At 53.8% G+C, this 14,355-nt stretch overlaps 1 protein-coding gene across 13 annotated transcripts in view; it reads left to right on the top strand.

Annotated features, from left to right (window-relative positions):
• Window positions 1–14,355, top strand: part of LOC309611308 (kremen protein 1) — a 145,351-nt gene that overhangs the window by 56,267 nt on the left and 74,729 nt on the right. For 6 of the 13 annotated variants that reach the window (XR_014234441.1, XM_082355573.1, XM_082355572.1 and 3 more), the window contains exons 7-9: window positions 506–667; window positions 2,088–2,172; window positions 3,790–3,946. Coding sequence is in view for 11 of the 13 variants with exons in the window: in XM_082355573.1 (XP_082211699.1) it covers window positions 506–667; window positions 2,088–2,172; window positions 3,790–3,946 (404 nt within the window). In the remaining 2 variants the exon portion in view is untranslated. Of the gene's footprint in view, window positions 1–505; window positions 668–2,087; window positions 2,173–3,789; window positions 7,237–7,385; window positions 7,544–9,063; window positions 9,128–9,546; window positions 9,578–13,777; window positions 13,916–14,355 lie in introns of those variants that run through there. The other 7 variants (XM_082355576.1, XM_082355577.1, XM_082355566.1 and 4 more) reach the window with 6 other exon arrangements.

Consider the following 14,355-nt stretch of genomic DNA (forward strand, 5'->3'; position numbering starts at 1 on the left):
CAGACCCTCCTAACATGGAGCTGCACTCCTGCCCCTGTAATGTGAACACACGTGTGCTAGGCACACCTCCTTGCCCGCACATGAGAACACAGCAGGTGTCCACGACCTAGTCTCTGTCCTGGACGTCAAGGGCCTCAAGAAGAGTTCAGTCAGTGTGCAGCTACAGGAAGGAGGAGGAGGCCTCCTCACGGGTGGGACAGGCTGAAAGAACAGGTAGGATTGGGGAGGACAGATAGGAAGGAAGAGGGCCTTCGGGGCAGAGGGACCATAGCTGCAGAGGCACAAGGGAAGGAAAACCCTAAAGCATGTTCAGGTGTCCATGCAGAGACACGTCAAATGGCTCCTTCGGAGCCAGAGCCTGGCAGGTTCTGCTTTGGGGCCAGCGGGGTCAAGAATTGCCCCCAGCACTGAACCATAGAAAACTGCCTTCTCTTCATGACCAGTGCCTCATCCTCTTCGTTGTCTCCACCAGCTTTCCCCCAGCTAATTCCTTTTGATCTTCCAGCCGTCAAGGAAGACCCGCCGCAGGAGAGGCCCACTGCCAACCAGACGCTGGCTGAGGTGATCACGGAGCAGGCCAACCTCAGTGTCAGCGCTGCCCGGTCCTCCAAAGTCCTCTACGTCATCACCACCAGCCCCAGCCACCCACCCCAGACCGTGCCAGGTAGCAGTTCCCAGACACCATCAAAGGGGTGGGAGCCACAGAGCTTGGGGGTAGTGCCCTTGGCGGTTACAGAAACAGAGCTCTCTCAGGTGTTTCTCTTTCCGAGGCGGGCTGGGGGTCCTGGCTTCATGACTCTGTTTGTCCTGGCCTTGGAGGGACATTTTCTCTTTAGCTTGATTCCTTAGTCCTTACCTCCAAGATCCAACACGGCTGCCTTTAGTACATGGTGATTAATCAGCTAACCCAGTGTTTCCTACGGCCCCAAGTTGTAGCTCTCTGATTGCATCGGCAGTTGCCAGAGCTGTGTTTATTCAGTCATTCGGAAGATGTGTGAGTGCTTTAATGCTGTCAGGCTCTGTCTTAGGCACTGGATTGTACAGCGAACCACACAAAATCCCTGCCCTCCTGTGGCTGACAAGTGGAAGGAGAAAGACAAAAAGCAAAAGAAGAGGGCTTCCCTGGTGGCGCAGTGGTTGAGAATCTGCCTGCCAATGCAGGGGACACGGGTTCGAGCCCTGGTCTGGGAAGATCCCACATGCCACGGAGCAACTGGGCCCGTGAGCCACAATTACTGAGCCTGCGCGTCTGGAGCCTGTGCTCTGCAACAAGAGAGGCCGCGATGGTGAGAGGCCTGCGCACCGCGATGAAGAGTCGTCCCCACTTGCCACAACTAGAGAAAGCCCTCGCACAGAAACGAAGACCCAACACAGTCAAAAATAAATAAATAAAAGAACGTGAATTTCTTTAAAAAAAAAAAAAAAAAAAAGCAAAAGAAGAAGTCAGATAGTCACCAGAGCTGTGAAGGCAGGTCCTGCAGGAGACGGGTGGAGAGAGGGTGGTGATCTTATGGTTCAAGCTGGCTAACTTGGTCGGGTACGGACTGTCACTCTCTCTTTTCTGCCAAGGAAGTTGGAGCCTTTACAAGCTGGTAGAGCTGCAGATACCATTCGCGATTCCCTGGACTAGAGGTTTTCCCCTGTAGGACTCACAGCAGGAAGTCAGGGAGGAGAGCCCCTTCCTGTGTATCCTATTGTTTGTGTATCTGTAGGATTTCACAAGTCACACATCCCATTCCTCAGATGAGGAAGTGAGGCCCAGAGAGTTTATGTAATTTGTCTGCGGTCGCACAGTGATTCCAGTGGTAGGGACAGAATGTGCACCACCCCTTTCAACTCCAAGTTGAGTGTGCTTTGGACCACGCTGCCTGCTTCTCTCCAGGAGGTAGTCTAGAGCAAGGCGAGGTGCTCAGAAGGCCTGGGACTCCGGGCCAGCCCAGCTCGAGCTGCGTTGCGTGGCTACCCGCACCTGCAGGGAGCTCCTCAGCCAGGCCTGCTTCTCTGAGCCGCCAGGGCTCACTCAGACCTCCTTCTGAAAAGTGAGCTCACACACACAGTCCGATCACCCCTGTCTTTTGCACTTGCAGGATGGACAGTGTATGGCCTGGCAACGCTCCTTATCCTCACAGTCACAGCCATCATAGCAAAGATACTTCTGCACATTACTTTCAAGTGAGTATGAGAGCCGCCCGACTCCAGGAGGGGAAGGCTTAGGGCTCCTTTTCTACTACGCTTCAGTTGTCTGAGAACACTTGTAATATCGGAACATGATTCCAGAGTCCTCAGTGCTGGGCAGCGTGAGGCCATAGACATTCCTCATTCCCTGTAGAGTGAAATGTACAACTGGACAAATCTCACTAGGTTTGAGGGATTGTGTGTGCTCCTGGGTCTAAAGGATACGATTTCAAGGAGGATTGAAATAGCCTGGGCATAAAACAGGACAATTTCCATTTTTTGGCTCGTGCTGGCCCCTTGAAGAGATCTTTACGTAAGAGCAAAGATTCCTAGGACAATACCAGGCATATTTCCTGATGCCTTCTAGAAACTGTGAGACATTCTTAGGAAGAGAATTCCAACATTTTATTAACTATTGCTTAATAATTATTTTAAAACAATTATTTAAGAAGCTTTTAAAAGCTTCATCCTTCAGTTCTGACCAATTTGGAAAAAAATATTTCCTCCCCTTACTTCCGCTGTTCAGGTTTAACTGTTCTGCCTTCCAAGAAAGGGGCGATTGTTCATGCACTGATGTTTGTGTGCCTACAGAGGGGGGGTGCTAATTTTCCTAGCCCTCTGCTCTGTCTTTCCTGTGGTTCCCAGTCCAGGCTCTCTCCATTTCTTTTTTTTCCTCAGTAAAACTTTTTTCTCAGTTTTACTGAGATATAATTGACATAAGGGCTCTCTCCATTTCAAGGCCTTCCTGAGCATTGGTGTCCTGTAAAAGCTACCTTTTCCCTGACCTTCTGGCTTGCTCTCTACCACAGACTTCTTTGTACATTAAATGCCGGCTCCTCCATTGCCCTGTAAAGGCTGCCCTTGGCCACTTCGGCACCACCCATAGGCCTCTCCACCCTGCACTTTACATTTTTCAGTGGAAGCAATGTCCTTGTTATTGTTTACTGAGCTTCTATATCTGTGTTTCTCTTTTTTTTTTTTTTTAAGTCCCAGTTTACACGTTCTGGGGAAGCCTCTCAGGCACAGTCCCGTCTGCATGTCCCCCACAGCAGGGAGAACGCAGGACACTCTCTGTAGGGCCCAGCACTTCACCGCACGCTGAGGCCCCAAAGCCCGTGTCTGACGTGCATCTGACACCGAGCCCCTCTGCAGCTTCCCTGTCAAGCAGTGCCGGGGGCTGGCACGGGGGCAGGGCAGGCGTGGGTAGAAAGGCAGGTCCTAGTCCAAGAAGAGCAGGCTTGCCTTCATCCTGTTTAGCTAGGTGGGCTTCTGAATAAGTGTCATTTGAAAAGAGTTCTTCTGCTTAAAAAGAAAGAAGTATTTTGAAAACTCATAATCTCTCAGGCCAGCCCTTTCCAGATTTGAATAATCCTGCCAGCTAGAAGGTTCTTCATTACACTGAGCTGGAACCTACCCCACTGCACTGCTATCCCACAGGGCACAGGTCATCCACAAGGCGGTCCCTTGGGTCTCTAAAGGCTGCTATGAGGTTTCCTGAGGCCTCGCCTCACCGAATGTCCCATTTTATAGGTGCAGGTATCTCATGAGATGGTAGGTTGTTTTGGACGCTTTGTTCTATTCTACTTGAAAAATTAAGTTATTTTTGTTTGACAGATCCCATCGTGTTCCTGCCTTAGGGGACCTTAGGGACTGTCGTCAACCAGGGACGTCGGGGGAAATCTGGAGCATTTTTTATAAGCCTTCTACTTCGATTTCCATCTTTAAGAAGAAGCTCAAGGGTCAGAGTCAACAAGATGACCGTAATCCTCTTGTGAGTGACTAAAACCTCCCCACTCCGTGCCCAGGACACGAGATCCCTCTGAGCTCGAGGCCCCTGGGGACCACTTCTCCCGTGGTTTCGTTTGACTGACTCTTCCTCCCTCTCCCTCAGCCTCTTCTGGGGCACCAGCCATAGGGGCAGCATAGCCTGGATTCGACCTGCTTCATCACTGCACTTAGGAGAGAGACTCACGGTCCCACGGTCCGTGCCTCCTGCATCTCTCTCTCTCTGATCTAGGAACAGGGTGTCGGGACAGTGGGGCTGAGATGACAGAGATGGTTGTGTCCAGCACTGGGCTCAGGTACGTTCTAGACGACTGTCAGGTAGTGGGTAGGTAGTGCTTCTTCTCAGTTTTGTCCACACACAGATCGCTTTCTCCTGGTCTTTATGGTTTGGAACAAGCCAGGCATAGAGAGTTCTGAGGCTGTCCTGGGGGTTGGCCCCCCCAAAGCATGACGGAAACCCACGTTCTGTGCTGACTCTGGGGCTCCGGGCGAGAATGGGCCGCCTCCAGCCTGGGAGGGCCTGTCATGTCAAACCTGACGCCTTCACCGATGGGCTTCTTTCTCTGGCTTCTTCTGCAGCTTGGTGACCAGCAGACAAGTTTGAGGGGTGGTCATAGGAAACATCCATTCATTTATTCATGCAGTAGACTTTACCGAAAGCTTTTCTAGGTGCTCAGTAGCTCCTTGTTGGGCTGGATTTGGTGACCTCTCCCCCAAGCAGCTCGTCCTGTGGAGCCTGAGCCAGGCCCCGTCTCGGGATTCCTAAGCTGACTCTCAGTTCAGAACAGGGAGTGTAAACGTGGTTGAGCATCCAGGAAGCAACGTGTGACACAGGGTGCCAGCAGTCCGTCCTTTAAGTGTCCCTTATTTTAAAAGAGGATGAAAAATTCCCAATGGCCTGTGCTTTCTGCGGCCTCCATGCCTCTTCTTATGGGGACAGGGTGGGCTTCGGAATGGCTCAGTGGGGAAGGAGAGGCCTCTTGTCCCTGCTCCCACACCCTCTGCCCCCCAGAAGGGGAGGGGAGCCACAGAGAGTGGCATGTGGAGTGGGGAGGGAGGGTGTGGGAACGGGAGCCCCACTGAGGAAAGGCCTCTGAAGATTGAGAGCTGCAGCTGCAGCGGCCGCGGGCGGTGGGAGTCAGTGCCATCCCGTCCAGAAGCCCCGCCGACCCGTCCAGGAGCAGCCTCGTCCACAGCAGCCGGGAGGAGCACCTGGGACCCCGAAGGCCGGGCCTGGCCTCTGTCGGAGTGTGGCTCTCCCGCAGGCACTCGAGCCTTGGGCCTCGTTGTGCCTCTGGCCTCACAGGTTCCTTGTTTGGGGCACTTTGCCCCCCTCGCTGAGCCCCTGAGCTGCTGCCTGCTGTGGCCTTCCCTAGGGTTCTCCACACCGGCAGACGTCTGCGCCCGGCTCCCAGAAAGACAGAGGGCCGCGTGGGGCCAGCTGGGAGGCGACACCGGCAACCAGGAGAGACGCTGGGAGCTGGCAGGGTGGGCGAGGGGCGTTTGGAGAGGGAAATGCCACGTGTCCACGGGAGAGTGGGGGCGCTGCCCCAGGCACCGGGTGAGGCTTTGATCTAGAAAGGGCGGTTACCCTGAGCAGCTGTCTGCCGGCCCCAGGGTCTGGAGACAGGCCTGCTGAGTGCAAGGACCACTGGAATATACTGACGTGTGCAGTCTCCCCTCCAAGCTATTCCTGGCCTTTATGGAATCTCCTCACAAACACAAGTGTCAGGTGTGTGCAGTCACAGAGGGCCCTGTGCTGTGAATAGGTCCACGCAGCACAGAGGGAATGTGGAATCCCACCCAGGAGGGGTCCAGCCGGCCGGGGGCAGTTGCTCGCAGCCGTGGGCTCCCTCTGATCACTGGCCTTGGTGCATCCTGTGGGCCCGCCTGCCCTCTTCACACTTCGTGACTTCAGGTCACGGTGTGTCTGAGCACCTGGAGCAGCCCTTTTTCAGAGACCCCGGAAGGGCTGTGACCCCAGTGTTGTCCTTCTTGCCACCCCAGGCACAGCCCAGCACCCTGGGACCCACTTACCATCCTGGGAGCAGCCCCGGGAATCCCAAACCGGCCTCAGGACAGCATGGGGGGAGAGGGCCATAAATTGTCCCAGGCCGACCTCTGTAAGTGTGATCCCCCAGAGGGCCCCCTGCGGCTAAGTAAACACCGGAGATGTAAATTGTCCCAGAAGAGCGGAGACACACACCCAGGAGCACCGAAGGAGGAAGCACTTGATCTGCTAAGAAACCACTTTAGAGGCGAGAAAGTGGGGGTTGGAGGGGACTGGAAAGGGGTGACCCTGAGAAAAGGGTGAGGCCCCCCCTTTCTGGGCATGAGCGAGGTAACCAGGTTGCTGTAACTTATGAAGTGTGGGCTCTGGCTCAAGACTCCAGTCGACCAGAAACTGGCAACGCAACAATCAAAGCACTCGCAAGCACAGCTGTCCTGGCCCTTAGGCTGAACGCATGGATGGGCACGCCTGGGCACGGCCCCACCCACATGGCCCATCGTCAGCCCCAGGCAGGAGTGGCCTGACCTGCTCAGTGTCCGGCCAGGTCGTCCTGACACCAGCAGGGCATGCAGCCTGTCACCAAGCCCCCATGCTTCCTGGCACTTCATATTCCCTAGCACTTACAGGGGAACGGCCTCCGAGGTCCCATCCCCTTGTCTGATGAGCACCCCAGGCCTCCCGCAGAGCCGGGTGGCCCCCACTCTGTAGCCCGGTCAACTGCTGCCCTCTTGGGTGTCCAGTCTTCTCCTTGCTGTTTGATGTCTGCTTTTGCTACCACCTTGGGAATGTTTAACCTTTTGATTGTTTTCCTCTGGTGTCTTTGTTTACCCTCCTCACTGTTCTACCTCCTGGCCAGGGCTCTCAGCTTAGCTACCCTGGCGCAGGGTGTTTTTCAGACCTTCCAGCCGCAGCTGCCTCCCCTCAGGCTGGCTGGCCTGGGGGATGGGCCTCACCCTCTGTTTGCAGACCCCAGGGGGCCCATCTCCCAGGTTCCCGCTTACCAAGTTGAACATATTTAACGAGGCAGCAGTGGGGTGTGGAGAAAAGTCTGAGGTCAATCTACTGCTTCAGAAAGGACGTATCGTCAGGAGCACACGGTTGGGGGGCTGCCGCCGAGGGGTCCACACGGCGTCAGCACCTGCCCACATCCAGACTCACCTTCCCGCAGGGATCCTGACTTTGGATGACAAGGCTTTATTTGTAAATATGCTCTTAATACACAACTTTGAGAATAAAATAGAAACATCATGTATTTTAAAATATAAGATGAAGTGTGACGCACTGTATACAATTTAATATATATTTTTAGGATTGTTATTTAAGAAAATGGAATGTAATGGTACTTAACTTTTACAAAAGAGAGAAAAATGTTATTTTTACCGTCTGGAAAAAATAAATATTCTCATTGTTGTAGAAATCGAGATGGGCCCTAGGTTGTCGTGTTTACGGGAGGCTCCCAAGCCCGAGGCCAGGAAGGTGTCGCGCTGGGAGGACCTCGGGCTCTCCCTGGGTCAGCGTCTTCCAGTCGCTCAGCTCTCATCACATCTCTGACCCACAGCCGATCTCCGGCCGGTAAGGTCTGAAGAGTTGGGATTCCAAACTCACATGGTGCACGGTGGACACAGGGTGGCCACGGGCAAGGGCACAGGGCTCTGCACTCAGAAAACCTGGGTCCGAAGTGGCCTCAGGTCAGTCGGTCCAGCTTCCCCTCCTGTAAGATGCACGGCATCTACGTCTCAGAAGGTCGAGAAGGCTAGCATGCTGCATGATTATCGTCCACATGGGTTTCCCTGCCTTTCAGAGCAGCCAGCTCTTCCTCTCCCCTTTCCCCCCACCCCTTCCTTTTTATAACACGGAAGAAGCTCGGCTGTGAGTTGCCCTCTCTCGTGAGGAGCCGTGCACCCCAGTGGCCCTTTCAGTGGGTCCTGTGGTCCCTGTTTTGACGATGAGGAAGCTGAGGCTCAGATAGGAGTGCGGGGCAGTAAACTAAGAGCACGGCTGAGTCAGCCTGCAGGATTCAGCTCCCACCATAGGTTCGCTGTGAGGCCGAGGGTGTAAAACAGGGAGCCTTTGAGGGGTTTCAGTGGAGGAGCAATGCCAGATTCCCAGTGAGAAGGATTTCCTACTTGCATTTGGAAAACAGGTCGGAGTGGGGTAAGACCGAGGGCGAGGAGGCCAGTTGGGAGATGCCGAGGCCCCCACACCAGCGCCGTGGAGGGAGGGGAGGGCCTGACAGAGAGCTGGCCACCGCCACAGGCCAGGGGCCTGGCTCATCCCCCAACCCCACCACCACGTGACCTCGGGCGTGGCGGGTGGGGGGGCGCCCAGGTGCCTGTTTTCTCACCTGTCAGGTGAGGGCAATTACAGTACTTATTTACCTCATCGAGTTGTGATGAGTTATTACCTGTGGTATGTTTTCAGTAAGTGGTGGCTGTTCCTTGTTATTTTAGAATGGAGCTGGGGGGTGAAGAACAAGGGAGTGTCTAGGGTGATGCCCAAGTATCCTGACTTGGGTGCTGGGGAGAGAGAGAGGCCAGTCTTTTCGATAAAGGACGTAAAAGGCACTGGAAGAGAGAGAAGATACACTGAGTTCTGTTTGGGCTGAGTCGAGTGAGGTCCCGTGGGACATGGAGGCAGAGCTGTCAGGCCCGGACAGGCAGCCTGAGACCCAGGGAGGGTCAGGCCTGGGTTCTACAGCCCATTGAAATGGGGACACAGATGACATCTCCGGGGTGTGTCTGGGGCCACCCAGGAGGCTGCCGAGGACAGTGTCACGGACACACTCAGGCAGATGAGGGGGAGCCTGGGCAGGACTGGGGCGGGGGGAGCTGGCTTGTGGGGAAGGAGAGGGGGCAGCCCCGGAAGCCAAGCTTTTGACCTGCCTGGTTCAGTCACACAGCCACTGCTGGTTCTGTGAGCCCCAGGTCCAAATTCTCAGGAGGCAGTTTGCTGGGGGAGGTCTCCCTGCTCCAGCCGGTTATGGCAAGGAGAAAAGGGGGCACGTTACCACCGCCTCAGATGCAGACGTGTTCCTCAGAGCGGTGCCTGGACCACTTGCCTCAGAATCCCTGGTGTGCTTGTTCGAAATGCAGGTTCCTGGGCCCCACCCCAGACCCGCCAGAATCCCTGGGAAGCTTCTGAGTGATGCCGACGCTCACTGAACTGTGACAGCCCTCTTGTCTGAGACGTTTGGTTGGTAGTCACCTTTTCCTCTAAAACGAATCATCCACTCATAGGCAGTGGCCTTAAGTTCCACTGGCTGCTTCCTCCGCCATCCACAGTGTATTGGTTACTCGACTTTGAAGGCCGTAGCACTCTAGAGATTCATTGCGGAACAGAGAGGGGCAGGGGAGGAGAGCTGCGCAGCACAGCAGTCATTCCAGACACTTCTCCAGAAAGCGCTGCCTTGACGTGGGGTTTGTGCCCCCCTCCCGCTGTCCCCTCCCTTCCTGACCTCGGCCTGCGCCCAGGCAGTCAGCCCTAACCTGCTGTGGCCGTTGCCACATGATGGCAGCTCACAGGCCAGCTTCACTTGAGTGTTTATCTTCTCTGAGCTCTCCTCTCTTTCCCATAAGCGCTTTCCTTCCCTGAAGGAAAATATTTTTAATGGCTGGTGGAAGACAAATGGGGCGGCCTAGCTGGTGAACTTCTTAGAGATGGATCCGCCTGCAACAGAAAAATAAATACACGCAGCCAGGATGCACACCACTGTCCTGCCTAAAGCAGCGCCAGGAGGAGCCCCCAAAACCCATCTGAGTGGACTCTGGGGATTGCTGGCCTTGACCTCATCTCCTTGTTCCGAACCTGCAAGATGGGACACTAAAACCCGCCCACCCGGGAGCCAGCACCAGGGCAGCATCAGCACCATCCTCGGTCAGGCAACCAAGGCCCTTCTTCCTATGGAGACGAAAGGGCTGGACAAGGGTGACCTTGTCTCCAAGCTTGGGGGTCACGTGATCATCCCCTCTCCCCACTGGGCTGTGCGTGCCTGAAACTGCAGACGGTCTCTGGGACGCAGAGAACTGGGAAGCTTTTGTTCCTGTGGCGGGGTCGGGTCCCCATGGGGGATTGTTTTCGCTTGGCTGAAAGGGACACTTTGGGGATAGAATATTTCAACCTCAAGAAGCAGCAACATTTGCTTGTAGCTGGAAGTCTCCCGTCCTGGTCTCCAGCTGTTGTCTGGAGCCACCAGATCCCTGCTGAATGGGACTACACCCGGCAACTGGGCGCAGACAGCACTGGGCTGGGCTGGCCGTGGACCAGCCTGTGTCCGGGAGGCCCGTCTCCAGGACAGCCCGGTGGCAGGGATGCCCTCAGCCCTCTCAGTGGTGGTTACCGGGCTCTGGAATGAACCTGCCCACTGTGGATGACTGGGCTGGGGAACCAGGCTCCACAGAGAAACATTTTAGGGGGAAAACAGATCCAGGCTTGAGGTCCAGAGTAACTCCTTGGGGAAAAAAAGATGGCAGGATTTGAAACAGCCAAGGTTCTTGCAACAGAGAAGCTTCAGATCTCTTATTTAGCTCTCAGGAACGTTTACCATTGTCCCTGTTCAAGTGAAGCCACTGAACTTCTAAAAACTTAATTGGGGACCTGCTGTTTTACACACTGATCGTGAGAATATGTGTAATGAACTCGCCTTAGTTGCTGGTACCAAAGATAAAATCGGATCAAGAGCACTCAGTGGGAATTCAAACCTCATATTAGCCAAATGTGGGGCAGCTTTTTTATAGGTCCCAGGTGAGCTGAGGAAATCTGAATGTGCAAGGATGCTGATGATGATGATAATAATAATAGCTACCATTTCTGCGGTACCTACGTGTGCCAGACACTGTGCTCAACCCTCAAAGTCATCCCTGGGTCAACCCAGCCTGGGAACCAAGGCTCGGGGAAGCAGTCCGGCTGGTGGAGGGCAAGGCCAGGACTGAGCCCAAGTCTGCTGGCTCCAAAGCCAGGACTCCTGGTTCCTGTTGCTCTGCAAGCCCCTCCCACTTGGGCAGGGGGTTGGGCTCTGAGGGGAAACCCTGTGGCCCCCAAATATCTCCCCCAAATATCATCCCTGTTGCCTCCAGACAGCCCAGGGAAAATACAGATCAATTTGCCTAGGGTGAGGAAGGCATCAAACCTACACTTCTTTACCTATTTGGCAACCCAGACTCCTTTGGGAATCAGAGGAATGTCACGAAGCCTGTCCCCAAAAGACCTCACCTGCAAAAGCTACATAGAAATTCTGGAGATTCAGAGACGCTCCCCACCCAGCCCCAGAAACCCTTCCATGGACTTCAGGTACAGAATCTCTCCATTAAGCCAGAACAGGGGTACCTGAAAGTTAAAACTAGACCAAAAGAGTAATAATAATAATAGTAACCATGCATACATTTTACTGATCACTTATCCAGTGTCAGGTACTCACACCAGGAGTTAGCGAACTTTTTCTGCAAAGGGCTAAATAGTAACTATTTTACCTTTTGTGGGTCCTGTGGTCTCCAGTCTCTGTCACAACCTCTCAACTCTGCCTGCACTGGTTGGGGGCAGCATCCACTCGAACCACAGCCCATTCCCAGGGACCCCCAGGGACCCCCCCCATCACCTCAAGTCCTCAAGCCTTTGGGTGACTGTGAGGGGGTGGGGATTGGCAGTGGGAGGCGGGCACCAAGGCCCACCCCTAAACAGCCACAGACAATATATAAACACATGGCAGCTTGTATGCCAATAAAACATTTATGGACACTGAAACCTGGATTTTGTATAACTTTCACATGTCACCAAAATATTCTTCCTCTTTTGACTCTCCCCCAATAATTAAAACATGTAAATACCATTCTTAGCTCACGGGCTGTAGGAAAACAGGCGGCAAGCCCACAGGCCAGCCCCTGCACCCTGGTAACCGCTTTTCGTCCTTTTGAATGCTCACAACAGCTGGATGGGTTAGGCCTCGTTATTATCCCCATGTGTCAGATGAGGACACTGAGGCTCAGAGAGGTTAAATAACTCACTCAAGAAGCACAGGAATCAGGACTTGAACCGCCCCCAAGCCTGTTCGCTTTCCTGAGAGACAAGCCGGGTGAGTTTAAATTGTGGAGAAAGGGAAGGAAAAGGTGCTGGTGGGGCAGAAAGGGAGACCCTAACGCACAGCAGCACTTGCCCCCTGGGAGCACAAGGGAGGGCAGGGGGGGGAGGCTCTTTGCTTGAATGGGCTGCACTGCAGGGGTGGCGGCTGGTTTCCTCCAGAGGCCCCAGATCCAGGACAGCTGGTGTCTCTCACGTTTTGCGTCTCCCAGGTTCTCTTAATTATAACTAATTTGCCACCCTCAGCAATGCCTTGTTCTCCTTTGCTAATACCCATGAGTTGGAACCATGAGCCAGACTCCCAGCCAAATGTTGGGCAAAAATCACTTCCCTTTCCCACGTAGGGAGCCCCAGTCTCTTAGAAACTGGCCTTCTCAGTGCCGCAAGGCGGGCAGGGCGGCCCTTTTGCATGTGGCCGTGCTTGGCTGAGATTTGCCGTCAAATCTCTCAGCAAAGGGTCTTAGCAAAGAATCTGCTTAACTTTCTCCAATCCCTTGCCTCCCTGGCTGACTCTCGGGGCAGGAGACTGACTGCACGGGTGGCCTTTCTCTTTAGTGCTGTTCGCCTTTTCTCCATTCCCACTGAGTCATTTGCAACTTGGGCCCAAGTCTTGGGAACCCTCTACCCCAGAAACACTCCGGGCTGTGCCTCTGTCTTGTTTGGGGTGACAGGGACCGGAGGCTGGGGCTGAGGAAGGCAGCCGCTGCTGAGGGGTGGGGGAAGGAGGCGGGCTTGCCAACACACCTGTGTAGGTAACCCTAGCCAAGCCACCTGGCTTCACTGAGGAAGCCTTGATTCCTCATCAGAGGAGCATTAATACCGTGAGCTCTGAACTTGTGGGGACCGGGTTTAATGCAGGCTCTGCTGTCACCAGCTCCCAGACCTCAGGCAAGTTATTTTACCTTTCTATCCTCAGTTGACTCATCTATAAAACAGGTCTAACAGTAGTTTTCTCACAGAGTTGTTGTGAAGATTAAATAACATAATAAAGGTAAAGTGTTCAGCTCTGGCACTGGCATTTTAATGATTTTCACCAGTAAACTAAGGGTGGTGACGCTCTAACCACACAGGTCTGGAGAGGTCAGCATGTCAAGGGTCTGGTCCATAGTCCCAAACGGGAGCGGAATCACACGGTTCTGCAGCCAGACCTCCCGGGGACCACCAAGAGAATGGGACCTCAGATGCGCCCTGCCTTTGGGATTGAAACTCTGTTTATCAAATTCCAAGCACACAATGCACAAAGGGCAGTTCGCTCCTTAGAAAAATAATTCCTGACTCGGTTCCTTTAAGTAGCTGATTTCCCCCAATATGTTCAATATATGGCCCTATTTTATAAAAATACCTACTGACCATCACCTTCTCAGCAACGTTATCTGTTGGGTGAAAATACCCTTCTCTGCTGGCCTCCTGCCTGCAGTGGATTTCTTTATCTGTTGCTTCAGGTCAGGAACAAATGCAGAATTTGGATGTCCTTTTATTTCCCTCCTGGCCCCAGGTGGGCAAACAGGCAGGCTAAAACCCCAGGCCCAGCTCTCTCTCCGCACGGCCCCGACCCTGCCTCCCGCGCCCTTGCTTTCATGGCAGGAGCCGCCCCTGCGCAGCCTTGCTCACCAGCGCTGCTCAGTGGTAATATCAGAGTGCTGCGGCCGAACGTCTGCCCTGAACAGCCACCTCCATTGCTCTGGGCCCTAACCCTGTTGACTAACCCAGGACACTTTCTCTCACCACGACACCTAGGAGCTCTCGGATTCTCAAACTGTCTGCTCAGAAGGCGAGTCCTCTGCGCCCTGACCCCACGGTACCCAACAACAGGAAGATCTTTATTTAAGAGCATCCTTTTTGTCTGCTTATAAAAGGAACACATCCCATCAGCAGGTACGTGAGCAGATGAATTATTCTACTTCCATACTATGAAATTCTAAGTCACCGTTCAACACGTTTTATTTGATGTGTTTATACGTAGCTTGAATCTTTTATATTATTGAATTACATGTGCAATTTGGGGGGAAAAAAGCACATTGATTATTTTTTTAAAACTGGAAAGTGTAAAAAACAAAGCAACATTTGCCTCTCACTGGCACACCACGCAGAAGAAAGCAGTTCTTTCTTCTGTCGAAGAGTCAAAATGCTGGGGTGTGTGTTTCCAAGACAGACTAAGCCTGAGAAGCAGCACTTCCCCTGCTTGGGGAAGTCACCTGGGCTCTCAGGGGCGGGCTGAAGCTGCTAGCCTGCCCCACCCCAACCTGAGCCACCCCCAGAGGAACCTGCTTGTGTAGGGGGGCCTCCCAAAAGGTTCTCCCTGGGGCCAGCAGAAC

The sequence above is a fragment of the Balaenoptera borealis genome, assembly GCF_965194805.1.
Source record: "Balaenoptera borealis genome assembly, chromosome: 14".
Lineage (NCBI taxonomy): Eukaryota > Metazoa > Chordata > Mammalia > Artiodactyla > Balaenopteridae > Balaenoptera > Balaenoptera borealis.